The sequence below is a fragment of the Patagioenas fasciata genome, chromosome Z (genome assembly GCF_037038585.1).
Source record: "Patagioenas fasciata isolate bPatFas1 chromosome Z, bPatFas1.hap1, whole genome shotgun sequence".
In the NCBI taxonomy this organism is placed as follows: domain Eukaryota; kingdom Metazoa; phylum Chordata; class Aves; order Columbiformes; family Columbidae; genus Patagioenas; species Patagioenas fasciata.
In genome coordinates, this window is record NC_092560.1 from 39,350,229 (window position 1) to 39,365,380 (window position 15,152).

General features: G+C 41.2%; 2 protein-coding genes across 13 annotated transcripts in view; both read right to left on the reverse strand.

Annotated features, from left to right (window-relative positions):
• FKTN (fukutin) overlaps positions 1-3,300 on the reverse strand; it is a 48,459-nt gene extending 45,159 nt beyond the window's left edge. Inside the window, exons 1-3 of one of the 6 annotated variants that reach the window (XM_071802351.1) lie at positions 2,829-2,884; positions 1,586-1,645; positions 86-161 (exon numbers count right to left, since the gene is read on the reverse strand). Coding sequence is in view for 5 of the 6 variants with exons in the window: in XM_071802349.1 (XP_071658450.1) it covers positions 1,586-1,645; positions 2,829-2,933 (165 nt within the window). In the remaining variant the exon portion in view is untranslated. Of the gene's footprint in view, positions 1-85; positions 162-1,585; positions 1,646-2,828 lie in introns of all 6 variants that reach the window. The other 5 variants (XM_071802349.1, XM_065860734.2, XM_065860735.2 and 2 more) reach the window with 5 other exon arrangements.
• A 150-nt stretch (positions 3,301-3,450) lies between these two features.
• FSD1L (fibronectin type III and SPRY domain containing 1 like) overlaps positions 3,451-15,152 on the reverse strand; it is a 35,188-nt gene continuing 23,486 nt past the window's right edge. For 2 of the 7 annotated variants that reach the window (XM_071802359.1, XM_071802356.1), the window contains 5 exons: positions 12,696-12,787; positions 11,999-12,250; positions 11,586-11,674; positions 7,443-7,561; positions 3,451-5,896 (listed from right to left, as the gene is read on the reverse strand). In XM_071802359.1, coding sequence (XP_071658460.1) covers positions 5,887-5,896; positions 7,443-7,561; positions 11,586-11,674; positions 11,999-12,250; positions 12,696-12,787 — 562 coding nt within the window. In that variant the 3' untranslated portion in view covers positions 3,451-5,886. Of the gene's footprint in view, positions 5,897-7,442; positions 7,562-11,585; positions 11,675-11,998; positions 12,251-12,695; positions 12,794-15,152 lie in introns of all 7 variants that reach the window. The other 5 variants (XM_071802358.1, XM_071802355.1, XM_071802357.1 and 2 more) reach the window with 3 other exon arrangements.

Sequence of the window (15,152 nt, forward strand, 5' to 3'; positions counted from 1 at the left end):
AAATCACAAGTTAGAAACACCATGGCTTACTGCCCAAGCTACCTGCTCAGCAAGCTGACCCTGGCTTTCCAATTGAAGCTCTAACCTTTCTCCTGACCAGCAATGAGTCTGTTCAACAAGGTTCCACAAGGTCAACCTCCAGTTCTGGCATGGGGCTTTGGCTTCAGAGAGGCACAAAACATGAATTAAGACAGAATGTGGATCAACAAACAATTTAGGCAGCAACACTACAAGTGCTGTACATGCAGAGACAAGACAACCATCTTAGTGATTTCAAGTGGATGCGGAAAGGTAAGCATCTAGCATTATTTGTGATTAAAACCAGCAGAACAGACTAATAAACAGGAAGCAAATCTGTGCAAAAAATGTGCTTCCTTCTCCAGCCTCATCACTTCTCCAGGGGAACAGGTGCTTTTAGCTAAAACTTAAATAATTGGTAGAAAGAGATTGTCATGATGTCAAGCAGCTAACAGAAATGCATTCAAATAGAGTATTCTGGATGGATCACAAAGGGACTCTGAAGAAAGCTTGGAGCGCAACAGGTCCCTGGCAGGATTGTGGAGCATTTTGTTTTGTTACTAGTGATCCTGTAAGATCAATTTAAAGCTTAATGAAAACTCTGTCCACAGACTGGCATATCAGAAGCCCACTTTGACCATGTCACCTAACACCTAGTAGGTAGGTCCAAGGGGCACCACCTCCAATTATAGTGACACGTTCCTAGAGCAACCAAGCAGCCCACAGAGCAGTTGATTTGGATTATGCCCCAAAACAACTCTTAACCACAGCACCTTTCCTCTTGCTAAGCAAGAACAAGGCATTAAACAGCTGTTTTGCTAACTAGAAACATTATCATATTGCATCTACAGAGAACGGCAGCCAGCTCCCAAGGCATTGTTCTCTTTAACCATCTGTGCTGTTCTTTTGCTGGGTGATCTGTTAAATACTTCTGTAAAACTGTTTTCAAACAAATGCTAACTACAAATATCATAACTGAGCTTCTGATTCCCTGAGGACAACATGATATTTTGTTTGTATCCCATCTTGCAAACCCTAAGTGAGACAACAAAAACCACCCAATTTCAACTATCTAATGGCACTCCTAAAGCTGCTCCTGAACACTGGAATACAGCAACTGTTGAATGCTGAAATGTAACATTTTCCTGCTTGTGAAGAGCTTTATGACCCAGCAGAACCAAACAGGTATTCTGTGATCTGAGACCTGCAGCCAATTCTTTCACCATGGTACTGACTATCAAATTAGCTGCATGTCAAATAAGTCAATCTTTTCTGTATCCAGTCTGAAAGAACACAGAAGCCCAGATTAAATCTTCTGTATCAGAAAGAACAACTTTTTCTGTTTAAAATACTAATAACAAAGGCTGCTAAGCTGTAACTGCTTCTCTATTTTAAACTCATGTTTTGAAACACTTCATAACTTTATTCAGTGAGGAGAGTATCTCTTCGTTCTTAATACCAGAAAATTCCCAGTGCAGAGGAAAGAGAACTGGACCCCAAGTTTGCAATTCCGAGAGTTCTCTGAGACTTGCAGAAGAACTGTATGAAGCAATGACATTGTACATACCCATCTAGCGATATCTTGGCCTGACTGGCTTCCTCTGACTTTGGAAAAAACAGTTCCATTCTATCAAAACCAAAAAATGAGAGGGAAAAAAGAAGAAATAAAATTTAAAAAAAGTAAATTTCAGTTGAATCCCCACTCAGGACTTCTTAAGAGGACATTCAGGGGCATTTATCCAGATAGCACTTTATAGTTCAGGCTTTAGTTATATGCCTCTGGTCACTCAACACACTGAATGCGAAGCCATAAACAGCTACTCTAGCTTAGTGTATTTAGGACAAAACAAGCATTGGGAACTTAGAGACATGCAAATACTGCATGATCGGGCCTCAGGTTTCTAAGTCAATGTCCCAGCAAATGTAAAATAGGAAGGTGACAAAAACAGTTCGGCAAATACCCCGTGGGAAAGACAGCAGGACTCAGTCTCTCCAGATGTAATCTTAGAGAATTAAATGTGAAATAGAGTATATCCCTATCATAATGCCAAGGTAGCTGGTGGCTCAGCTTTTAGCTTTTCAAGAGTATGCAGAATTTCTCATTCACAGCCTTGTCATTTACAATACAAAACTATAAGAAAGAAGTAATGGGTTGTGGTACCACCCAGCACAAAGGCTACCTGCATTTATTAAGAATGTCCTCACCAAAAGAAAACAAATTCAGGAAATATGATACCTACATGGTTCTTCTGTAAAAATAAAATGAACACTTACAGTTGCAAGGAGTTCCTTTGTTGAATCAGCATTGCAACTGTGAACTGTGAAGCCACCAAAAACCAGTGCATTTCACTTGTAGTAACATTTACCGCTGCTACAGAAAAATCACACTCAGCTAAATATTCCACGGGTGGTATAAAAGCAGGATTTGATATATAACTTTTAGAGAAGTGTGAAAGCTGAATCACAAAGCACTAAGACAACTGCAGAAAAAGCACGAATTTATTTTGAAAACGCCACTTTTGAAAAACATGCAACCAATAAATGCTGCTTTCCTTGTTTCTTCAGAAGAGCCCTAAGATAATGCTTGGTTTGACCTTACTATCAATAAAAGTCACTTATCAGCACAAGTAGGAAGCATTGCACGCCTGCCACCAGAAGCTTGCCCGGGCAACATGCCAATATTATAGGAATCGCCACCTATATGAGGGAAATTCGGGCATAGTATTAACGCTGTTAAAGGGTCGGAAAAGAGTAAGCATTATACTCGGCCATCCCACAAAGCAAGCCTACACAGGACAACTCTCTCATACCTTCTGCGACAGGTAGAACTTGTAATAGTACAGCTGGAAGAGGAGGAAAACCAGGCTGGTCAGAGAAAGGAGCGCCAGGACCACGTTCTTATTGATTTTCTGCATCAGTCTTCGGGGCGCTCACCGCCTAGAAGCAGCGCGGCGTCGCTCATCTTCTCCGGTTCCGCAGCTCCTCCCCGCGCGCTGGCAGAGCACGAGACGCTGAGCAGGCCGCGGCGTCAGCTGCAGCCCCAGGCCCGCCACCGGACGCCGGGCGGCCCACGGGAGCCCTGCGGACCCGCCGCGGGGGATCCTCACTCGTACCGCCGATCCTCTCCGCGCTCACACCCACCGGCCGCGGCGCCAGGGCAACGCGGCCTCCTCTCCGCCTGCCCGCCTTCACCCGCGATGCGGTGCCCCACCAACCGACAGCGCTCCGCAGCGGCCCTAAAGCACCGCCCTCCCCCACGGGCGCATGCGCGGCGGGGCCCGAGCCCCCCCCGGTCTTAGGGCTGCGCCGGAGCTCGGGCTCAGGGCGGCCGGCAGCGAAGGTCTCTCGGCCCCGCCCCACCGGGACCTTCCTGCTTCCCCCCGCCGTCGAACCTTCCCCGGAAGAAGATAAAAGGAGGAAAACTCAGGCACGTCAGGTTTCAAATTTCTCTATTAATACAAAAAGCTCGCGTCACACACAAGTCAAAGACATGAAAACAGCGCGCGGGCACTAAGGCCGTTCCGCCGCTTCCTGCGAGCAGTGAGAGGCCCCGTCCTCGGGTGCGCTCCGCAGAGGCGAGGGGCGACGCGCTGGCGGCGAATACCTGAGGTGTGGCCGGGGGAGGATAGGGTACCCCCGCAGCAGACCCCAGCGGGTGGTGCAGCGGCGTGGGTAGGCGGTGCAGAACTCTGGACGACGGCGGTGGGGCAGCACGCAACGGAGCATCACCCTGCTGGGCCCAGCACCGAGCCTTCGCCCCGGGAGGGAAAACCCCAGCCAGGCTTCCCCTCCTACCAGGGCATTTACAATATTCGAATTCAAGCGAGGCTCAGGCAGGGGGGAGATGATCAACAGAACTTCTTACCAGTGTATGTCAAACTATGCATCACGTTCATAACTCGTGATCCTTATCAGGGTAAGAGATATTGCTGAGTCAGATGTTCTTCCTGAGGCAACCTGTTAAGTTTCCTCAGTCTGTCTTTGAGTGTGAGAGGGCATGGAAACAGGAATTGTACATTAGCCTCTACTTTTTCTGCTCAGAGGATGGCTAAAGAAATAAACCTGTCACCCTCTACCATCCATATTTGATATTTGGAGAAGCACCAATCAGCAGGATGCTTTTAAAGCATCCTTTCTGAAATTAACACCTCTAGCTGCAGTTCATACAGCTTCCCACAGAAACAATGAAAGCTACAGTTTTCTGATGTACTAAGAACTGAAGGGAAGCCTTCTGTTCCTTACAAGTTAGTCTGAAGTTATTTTAACTCTGAAAGACTACCAGTAATCAATTTAAAAAAAAAAAAAAACAACACACAACTCATTTTGGTCATGAAGAAGATTACTCCTGTCTAGCCACTAAACAGGATCAACTTCAGAGCAGAGAGGCTCCAGGAGTATAAGAAATAGTGTTAACAACTGGGCAAAATCACAGACCCTCAAAAGGTCAAATCCATTGCCAAAGAACAACCCTTCCAACCCCTGAAGTGGATTCCCCTAGGAAAAAGTAACTTCACAGGCTTGCACATATCCCTTTCTAGCTGCAGGTATAAAGAGTGCACCACCTGCAACAAAATATCATTGGTACTGGACAAATATAGCTCAGAAAAAGAGTCTAAAAAAATCTAAAGTGCTTAAGGCAATTCTTCATATCCCCATTTACTAACAGAAAAAAAAAAAAAGGACTAGCTGTTAGCAGCTGAAAAACTGACATCTGTGCAAACTATTACAAATTTATCCTTTAAGGGTAAAAAGTCACAAGCTTATCTAGAACATCAGTTAAACTAAAACTTGTAAGTCACAAGTCACATTATGAAATACTCCAAAATTTCTTCAAAGTGTTAAAGAAAAATTACATTTTTACACTGTGCATATCAGATTATCTCACAGGTTGCACTACATCTTGCTAACACACTTCATAATTTAAATGCTTTTATGTAGAGTTGGAGATTACTCATGTTTTTTTCTCACTACACATTACCTTATTGTAAACATTCCCTTTCTCTCCAAACAGGGAAATTTAAATACAAACTGTAGCTGAACAGCCAAGATCAAGCTGATGACTGGACAGTGTAAACAGGCACTACCCTATTTAGATGTCTGCTTACCCCTATCCTTCAATAGAACAAGTCCCAAAACAAGCAGCATCCACCTTAACCCTTCTCTCTCTAAATACCACCAGGTTCCAAGCACGCAGGTCTCACTCTCTCACATAGAACTGAACTTCAGTAGCTGAGCCCCTAGAACTGCCAGAGATGTTCACTGCAGTACAAAGGGAAGAAGTGAGGAAGAAAAAATTAAGATTACTACACAGACTGCTTGGATAATAACATTCCATAAATTATCTGTGAAACAGATTCAGATGCTGTTCATTGAAAAAACATGCCACCTTCCAGTATCTTTGTTTCAAGACCCAAAACACTAAACTGGCCAAGGAAGGCACAGTTAAACTGGGAAAGGCTTTGCACTTTCCTCTGCAAAACAGATTACAGCTACTGTTGTTCACAATGCAAATATTTAAAGATGCTTAAGTTCCAATATTAAATGAACATTAAGGGCTAACCATCCTGTCAACTTCACAATTTCTCAAGAGAAACAAAACTTTCTAGAGCACGTACTGAAATTATGAAAAAAATTTAAGTTTTCCACTGAACATCATAACCAGTTTATTATGAGTTGTTTCAAGGAATTTCGCCTTCTCTTGAGAAATCTTGATGGAGACAAAGGACCCACTGATACTAACAAGATTTAACATGATGAGATGGTCATGTCTTTACAGACTAAGAGATGTACAGAAGAAAAAGTACCTTGGTGCTGTAGGAAAGGCGCCAATTCATGATAGGGTCTATCAGTGTGAATTTGAAACAGTTTTCAGGTGATACTAGGAAAAAAATCCTCAGTTAAGAAACAGTTGATTCAAGTATTATCTGAAAATTACTTCTAGGCTCCTGGAGTTCATTAGAAGAGAGAAAGCAGATTTCAACAGTCTATAATACACAAGTAAGTCCCACTGAAAAGTAAGATTTTTCCATAAAGAATATAACATGATTTTTTTTTAGCTCTCCCAATAATTTGAGTCATTAAACGATTACTACTAAGCTTCCAACTAGGAGCTGAGATGAAGGAACAGCCAGGCTCAACATTTCATTAGATTTGTGAACGAAAATGTATAACCACAGATCCAAAAGTAAACTGTATGTTACCTGGCAAACCATTTTTTCACTTTCTACTTTTTCCTTGCCCTTAAAAAGGGGAAAGGGTTAAGTTGGAACCCATAAAGAGATCCTTTAGAATATAATCTGCTGAACAGTAGTCTCATAGCTACATATACATGGCATACGGTACAAGGCTACCAAGTTAAAAGTGGATGCTCTATATATAAGCTACATTTCTGCTGGATACAGAAATCATGCAATTTTTTGACTTCTCTGGTTATCCAGAAATTTCCAGGAATCCTCACTAGGCTAGTCAAAACAACTAGAAAAAATGTGTGCCTGGGCTCAGACGGTACCACCTTATCACCAGGAATTAAGTGCTGCTTCTGCTCAAAGCCAGCTTAGATATTGACACAGATGTTTGAGAAGTCTTAGCCAGCTCTGAAGCTAGCTTAAGAAAAAGCAATAGCAATAGCTCCCCCACCCCCACATCTTCTCCAGGGAGATGCATCTGAACTGAAGCTCTCATACACTTGTTCCCAGCTTCAACTGCATTGCAACTTTTCTACTTGCAGACAAAGATTCAATTTCTCATTCACATTTGTCATTCAAATCTGATGAACAATGTGAATTGCTGATTATAAGAATCCAATTAATGCCACAAAACTGAAAACCTGGTATTCTAGGATTCTATGAAATGATTTACTCATCAGAAATGGGATGATTTTGTATCAGAAGAAAAATCAGACTGTTTTTAGTATTTCTTTATATCAGGACTAAAACTTCTTATGAAATTCTTTCAAAATCATATATGCTCTGATATTTCGCAAGGCTAGGTGAGCAAATCAATATTATTCTGAAATGCACATTTGATACCACAAGTTCTAATGGGAAGCTCAGTAACAAAATACATAGTCAAGTAATTCATTTTAGGAGAGATAAGGAAATGGTATTTGTTATATTCTTTATAGAGAAATAATATTTGTAACAAAATTAATATTCAAGTCCATAATAAAATGCTTAAGTACAGTATTAGAAAAGTACATAGTTACAGCTCGTGATTTTCCCACTTATTTTTCAAATAGCCAACAGTTCCATCTTCTCTCAGAATAGTCACTAGGTTCCTAACTCTTTAGCCCAAAACATTTGCACTATCAGTACCCAGGCCTTACTACAGCAACAGGTAGCAAACCCACTTCAATCACAAGCTTCTGTAGCAGCTAAACAGAAAAAAAGAAACATTCAGCAATAGAAGATTTTAATAGACGTTACTAGGCGATATTGTTTAGGCTGCTTGTTGAACCACTCAATCCATTTTCATTTTTCTGGAGTGTTTTCACAGGGCTTGGCACCTGCAATCCAGTATTCACAGTGAGCCCACCACACCAGATCTAAGAAAGAAGTGGGAGGGGGGGAGAGGAATCAATATTCTGAACACTATGAAGCATCTACATCTCTCTTCTCCTATCAATGGAAATAATATGAAACTTATCCTGCAGCTCCATTTGTCTTCTCACTTGCTCTCTAGCCACAGCACTCTGTAAAACATTCTAATCACACACAGCTAGTTTTTAAGACCATAAAGTCTAACATGCTTCACATGCTATGCTTTATGACAAAGTTTATAAACAAGTCTAAGACCACAGAATCACAGAATGTTAGGGATTGGAAGGGACCTCAAAAGATCATCTAGTCCAATCCCCCTGCCGGAACAGGAACACCTAGATGAGGTTACACAGGAAGGCGTCCAGGCAGGTCTTGCATGCCTCCAGAGTAGGAGACTCTACAACCTCCCTGGGCAGCCTGTTCCAGTGTTCTGATACCCTCACTAAGAAGTTTCTTCTCAAGTTTAAGTGGAACCTCCTGTGTTCCTGTTTGTACCCATTGCTCCTTGTCTTATCATTGGTTGTCACCAAGAAGAGCCTGGCTCCATCCTCGTGACACTCACCTTTTACATAGTTATAAACATTAATGAGGTCACCCCTCAGTATCCTCTTCTCCAAACTGAAGAGACCCAACTCCCTCAGCCTTTCCTCATAAGGGAGATGTTCCACTCCCTTAATCATCTTTGTTGCCCTGCGCTGGACTCTCTCCAGCAGTTCCCTGTCCTTCTTGAACTGGGGCTCAGAACTGGACACAATACTCCAGATGTGGTCTCACCAAGGCAGAATAGATAGGAAGGAGAACCTCTCTCGACCTACTGACCACGTCCCTTCTAATACACCCCAGGATGCCATTGGCCTTCCTGGCCACAAGGGCACAGTGCTGGCTCATGGTCATCCTGCTGTACACCAGGACCCCTAGGTCCCTCTCCCCTACACTGCTCTCTAATAGGTCATTCCCCAACTTATCACAGTATCACAGTATGTTTGGGATTGGAAGGGACCTTAAAAGATCATCTAGTCCAATCCCTCTGCTGGAGCAGGAACGCCTAGGTGAGGTCGCACAGGAATGTGTCCAGGCGGGCTTTGAATGTCTCCAGGGAAGGAGACTCCACAACCTCCCTGGGTAGCCTGTTCCAGTGCTCTGTTATCCTCACTGAGAAGAAGTTCTTTCTCAAATTTAAGTGGAACCTCTTGTGTTCCAGCTTGATCCCATTGCCCCTTGTCCTATCATTGTTTGCCACTGAGAAGAGCCTGACTCCATCCTCATGGCACTCACCCTTTATATATTTATAAACATTAATAAGGTCACCCCTCAGTCTCCTCTTCTCCAAACTAAAGAGCCCCAGCTCCCTCAGCCTTTCTTCATAAGGGAGATGCTCCACTCCCTTAATCATCTTTGTTGCCCTACGCTGGACCCTCTCCAGCAGTTCCCTGTCCTTCTTGAACTGAGGGACCCAGAACTGGACACAACACTCCAGATGTGGTCTCACCAAGGCAGAGTAGAGGGGAAGGAGGAACTCTCTCGATCTACTGACCTTGTAATACACCTGAGGATGCCATTGGCCCTCCTGGCCACAAGGGCACAGTGCTGGCTCATGGTCATCCTGCTGTCCACCAGGACCCCCAGGTCCCTTTCCGCTACACTGCTCTCTAATATGTAATTTCCCAACCTATACTGGAACCTGGGGTTGTTTCTGCCCAGATGCAGGACTCTACACTTTCCCTTGTTAAATTTCATCAGGTTATTCCCCGCCCAACTCTCCACCCTGTCTAGGTCCCGCTGGATGGCAGCACAGCCTTCTGGCATGTCAGCCACTCCTCCCAGCTTAGTGTCATCAGCAAACTTGCTGATAGTACACTCAATTCCCTCGTCCAAATCGTTAATGAATATATTGAATAATATTGGCCCCAGTACTGACCACGACTCTCTGGCTTCTTTCCTTCAGCCAGTTTGCCGTCCACCTCACTACCCGTTCATCCAGTCTACATTCCCTCAGTTTAGCTGTGAGGATGCTGTGAGAGACTTGTGTCAAATGCTTTACTGAAGTCAAGGTGGACCACGTCCACTGCTCTGCCATCATCCATCCATCTTGTTATGTCCTCATAAGAGTCACTGAGGTTGGTCAAGCACAACTTCCCTTTGGTGAAGCCATGCTGACTGCCCCTAATGACCCTCTTATCCCTAATATGCCTTGAGATGCCACCAAGGATAAGTCGTTCCATCAGTTTTGCAGGGATGGAGGTGAGGCTGACTGGTCTAGAGTTACCCGGGTCCTCCTTCTTGCCCTTTTTGAAGACTCAAGTAACATTAGCTTTCCTCCAGTCCTCAGGCACCTCTCCCATTTCCAAAAACTTGACAAAGATGATGGCGAGTGGTCCAGTAATGACCTCAGCCAGCTCCCTCAGCACCCGCGGGTGCATACCATCCGGACCCATGGGTTTATGGATGTCCAGACTGCATAACTGCTCCCTAAAGATCTAATACTAAAAGACTTGCTCCCCCAAGGAAAACTTATTTGAAGGCCAATGCACTAGCAGCAATTACTTAAAATGACAATGAAAAGCAACAGGTTCACTATGCTCCAGTGTCTGAAAGCAGTACCTAGTTTTAGTATGACATGGCAGAATTATGTCAATGTAAACATAGTACCAAAGTATTGAGTTTTGAGGAGCTTCAGGAGCACAGGTGCCAGTGATCTCTATTTTACAACTGAATTACATGAAAGAATGTATCTCCATGTTTATGAATAAATATGACAAACTACTTAATTACCGCTGTCAATTCTATTTTAACTGTTCATGCTAACACAAGCAGTGTAAGACTGCTATCACTGAGTACTAGGGGCTATATGAGATGCAGACTAACAGGCTGAAGTGTGGCAAGGAAATGTTTCCTTGGATGCTTTAGGAACTAAATTTGTCAGCCTTTGCAATGCATATATTCAAGAGCTAGAGGAATGACTAACACATGCACCCCAACCTCCCTGAAGCTATTCTGTTCCCTGAATATTGAAAAGGATCAGTAAGGCAACTTGCTTAGCCATCTCCCAATAAACAGCTATTGAAAAATCTAGACCCCTATTGTCAGTACATCTAAGCAGAAAGAGAAATTAGGAAAAAGGAATTCTATCGGATGCAAGTGAAAAATCAGGTGTTTGGAAATGCTAGCTATAAGGTTGCCTGTGTAAGTTACTTCTTTTCCATTCCTCCTCCGTGCCCAAAAGTAGAAAAACTTTATTAACTGGTCTAATCACACTTCAAAATTGCCATGCTGTGTTTTCTATGAGAAGAATTAAAAGAGGCTAGAGATCAGTGCCTAGGCAGTTGAGTTGTTAGTATGAACTAGCATGCTAGCCTCTTCCAGATTTCTAAGTTTTTCCAGACCTATGCCCTGCTCCCAAGTAACTATGCATGCAATGGCACCTTTCAACACACCTGAGGCCTCCAAATTTAGTTACTTTTTAAAAAATTACTTAAATTCTCAAACAAAAAAATACATAGTAACTATTCCTTTTCCTGCACATTTTCTGCAAGATTTGAGTCTTCAGAATCACTGCAAGTTTTTACTGATTAGAAACAAAAAAGTTATGAAGACCAGTGAAAATACTAGCAGGAAAATCTCACTGAGCTTTTAAGATTTGAAAGGCAGAATCTTGTATCTCAGAGGGAAGCACCTGGAGTTGTTCTGTCTCATGACACCTGCTCTGACAACTTGCAGCATCTGGGCATCTATCTGCATCAGTTTGAGTCAATTACTGTAGCAGGCTCATCAGCTACCAGGACATGCTATTAGTTTACCCTACAAAAGTGTAATTACTTTATTTACACAGCCAAGACATCCAGGTGAAGAGTTCTCCTATTGGAGTTCTATTATAAGTACCATATAAAAATCAAAAAGAAAACAATTTTTTTTAAGAAAATATTCTTCAGCCAACAACAGTGCTCCAAGTTCCCTCCTTTAAAAAACAATGAAGTCTTCAGTAAACTGGATTCAGTACTAGAAAAAGAATGGAGTTTTATAGATACTGACCATGAAGCCTGGTAGTAACGGCTGGGTAAACTTTGTTCTGAAGGTGTATAACAGCTCCTTTGAGTTTGCATTATAAAATGCAAGGTGACCTAAAAGAAGAAAACAAGTTGAAATACACGTTTAAATGCTATTGCTGTATACCCTTTTGTAAAATGGATTCTTTTTGAGGGAAGGGTTTCCAGAATACACTAAATACAGTTCACACAGGTGAAAAATTCTCAGTAGCTCTGTCATATAGATGAACCAAAATCATTTGACATTACAAGCACTACTGCACAAACTGCTCTGGGCCTTATTTTCATAAAATACTATATTAATCTGGAAGTAATGTACTTCTTTAGCTTTGTACTGCTTCAACTTGACACAGACAACTAAGTAAGCTTTTAGCTAAATTTCATAAGATTGTAATTTACCTCCATCAAAGTCGCAATACACTCCTATTCTGTCTGGAACAGGTATATCGAGAATCTTGGTCTTATTGTTATGTTTTGCTGAAAATGTGGTTTGCAGCCAGTTGTTGATATGAATGCACCAGCTTGAATTAGTCTTTCCCAGTTGGTCAAATTTCCCCAGGTTTCTGTAAGTTACTCCCACACTGTAGGATTTGCAGTCCTTCTGAACTCTCACTTCCCAGTAATGCTGTCCACTTTCAATAGCAGTATCTCCTACCAAAACAATAAATTTAGTCACGGTAACTAAGGGTACCTTGCAACTCTTCCTTTCGTACATGCATCAGTGGTGTCTTCTGTTTTATTTAAGGTGAAGGCTTAGAAATAAAAAGAAATCTGAACTATAAAGAAGAAAAAGTTAATGTACAAGAACACAGGATATAAATATAAAATAGAATGAGACAGGTTTGACCTATACTCACAGAGATATTTAATATCATTTAATAACAGTGGATGTCAGTCACTAAGAGCTTTGTGATAAAAAGCTTCAAAAGATTTGAAGACACTTGCTGCAGCACAAAATTCTGGTGTTACACAGGCAAAACTACCTCCATCCAGGAAAGCATCAAGTACACAGCCTTGAATAACCACAAATTTTCCCTCAAATTCTTACTTAATCTGCCCTTCCACACTTGGGAGAGAGGTAAAAAGTTCACTTTACCCAACACTGTGTACGATTCACCAATAAAACGATCTCTGCTGCCCCTCGCTGAGGATCTTGGGCTAATAGATGTCCTCTTTGGAGACGATGTACTACTTCTAAGAAAAAAGAGAACCATTCAAGATTTGGATGCAATTACAGAAATGCACACTCATTTTCCTGAGTCAATTAGGGTGCAATAAACATCTATAAGCTACCGAAATGACACAATAGTTCTGCCATTTAACACCTCTAACAGTATGCATGCACAATAACTGAAGAGATGACAGCCAGAAAAAAATGCATGGCATTGTAACAAACAAATTCAGTGTCAGCTAAGACAGGAAACAGGAGGGGAAAAAAGCAGATGTGTGGCACGTGGTTTGAAAGAATGCTGTACAAAGCAGTACTACACAGAACCTTAGAGAATTCATGTTTCTGATATTTTGGATAAGATTTCTAGCAAGAACCAGCTACAACAGTCAGGTAAGTATGACTACACTGCTGATATTCAATGCTGAAATGCCTGATTTTCATTAAAATTTAAAGATCAGCGAATGGGAAAATAGCATCAGTTGTGCTAAAGGTAAGTTTTTCAGCACGTTTGACTTGTACAATGACTGAAATGCCCAGAAAAAGTGCAACCCAATGAAATGAGAAAAATTTTGATGATTTTATTTCAAGATACACACTGAAGATACTACAAAACTCAACAGCATCAAATCTAAACTCAACTTATATTCAAAAAGATGTAGTGAGATTTGCAGAGTTTAATGTATCACAAGTCTCCTCAAAAAAAAAAAAAACAAACATGACCACCACCAAAAAGTGTACTGAAGGGTGGGGATTTTATTTGACTACATTAGCTCTATCAAAAACTACAGAAAATAAAATTCTGTCACAACACATTGTACTGAGAAGCACACAGCAGCTCCTCAAGAATCATTATAACATTTAAGAGTCCAATCCAAGAAAAGCTTAGATTTTTCTAATCATACTTTTCAAAAGCATTCTCAGGAAGCAATAGCAAAATAAATGAAGACGCTTTGCTCTGGAGAATATTCTAATGACCAATCAGTTGCATAAAAGAATAATTTTAACCTAATGAGGTTTTCAAACATTTTATTTTTCCTCTTATGCCCTTAAAAATAATTCCTAGCAATTTAACCATTAAACAAAATGAAAGCTATCTGCAAATTACAGTGAATTGTAAACCTCAGTAGCCAGAGGATCATGTCTGGTTATTATTTTAAATGCAATCAATAGTAAAGAATTTTAAATTCTCAGAATTAACTATGCAGTTATGTATGAAATAAGACTCCAAAATACACGTGTGATAAGTGATTTTCAAATCTTCATCCTCCACAGTCTATCATATATCAGCCTTACAGTTACCACACAGAACGGAAAGTTCTCTCTCCAACTTTTCCTCCAACCACAATTTGGTAAAGCTAATTGCTACTTAAATGTCCGCTAATACAGTGAAATTTAGCTTGTTTCCTTTCTGATTCATTCAACGCTGATTTCAAGTTTTCTGGAATTTTTCTCAAATACCATTTCATAAAGGGTTAGAAAAATGTCCTTTTTGCCTAATATTTTCATTAAAACAAAGTCACATGGGAATCAAAAGCTGACTGTGATTAAGCTGTCGTATATAAGTGTGCAAGAATCTCTGGTTCATCTTCTATGGTTGCTTTTATTCCAGTTACAGAAGTCTACAAGAAATGAGTGATGAAAAGTTGTTTACTTTAGCATCACCATTTAGCATATAAGTTTGCCAGTACTGAGCAGAAAACAGCAAAGTTTCTAAATTGCTTGGAAGAGTTACATGAAGGAGGTAATTGTATATTGTGCACGTGAACCACATCAAATGCTTTTGAATTTTGTTAACATGGAGGAAGCTGTAGTTTACTTACCAAAGAAAAAGGTAGCAAGTGATAGCATGAAAAAAAGACAAAGCCAAGAATTAAAGCAGAATTTCAGTGGGAACCATCACCCTTTTCAGATTCCATCCTGCTTCAAGTGCAGAGATTATTCAGTCACACTTCCAACAAAAGCTGCTGAAATTTTTCTATCAGATTCTGTATCAGTTATGCAGAAAGCAATGTGGCCATTTAGAGAATCACCATAAAAAACATGCAGGAGCTTTGCTAGTATTTTCTCAAAATTAGACAATTAAAAGTCCTCAATAATGTTTATATTGTTCAAGTCTCCTATAAATGGCCACTGCATGTGCTTTGTCCACTCAAAATCTAACAGCCTTTAACAGTTCAGACAATGATATTAAATATTTGGTATAAAAGTTTGAAAATACAGTTGGTTGGGGGTTTTTGTTTGTGTGTGGTTGGTTTTGTTTGCTTGTTTGTTTCTGCCCTGGAGGATGTCTCCCTCTCAATAGGGAAAGGCAGTAAATTTTATAGCAAAAAGTCAGTTTGGGGCCCATTTTCCAATACAGCAGTCTTCATTAGCTCATGTAGT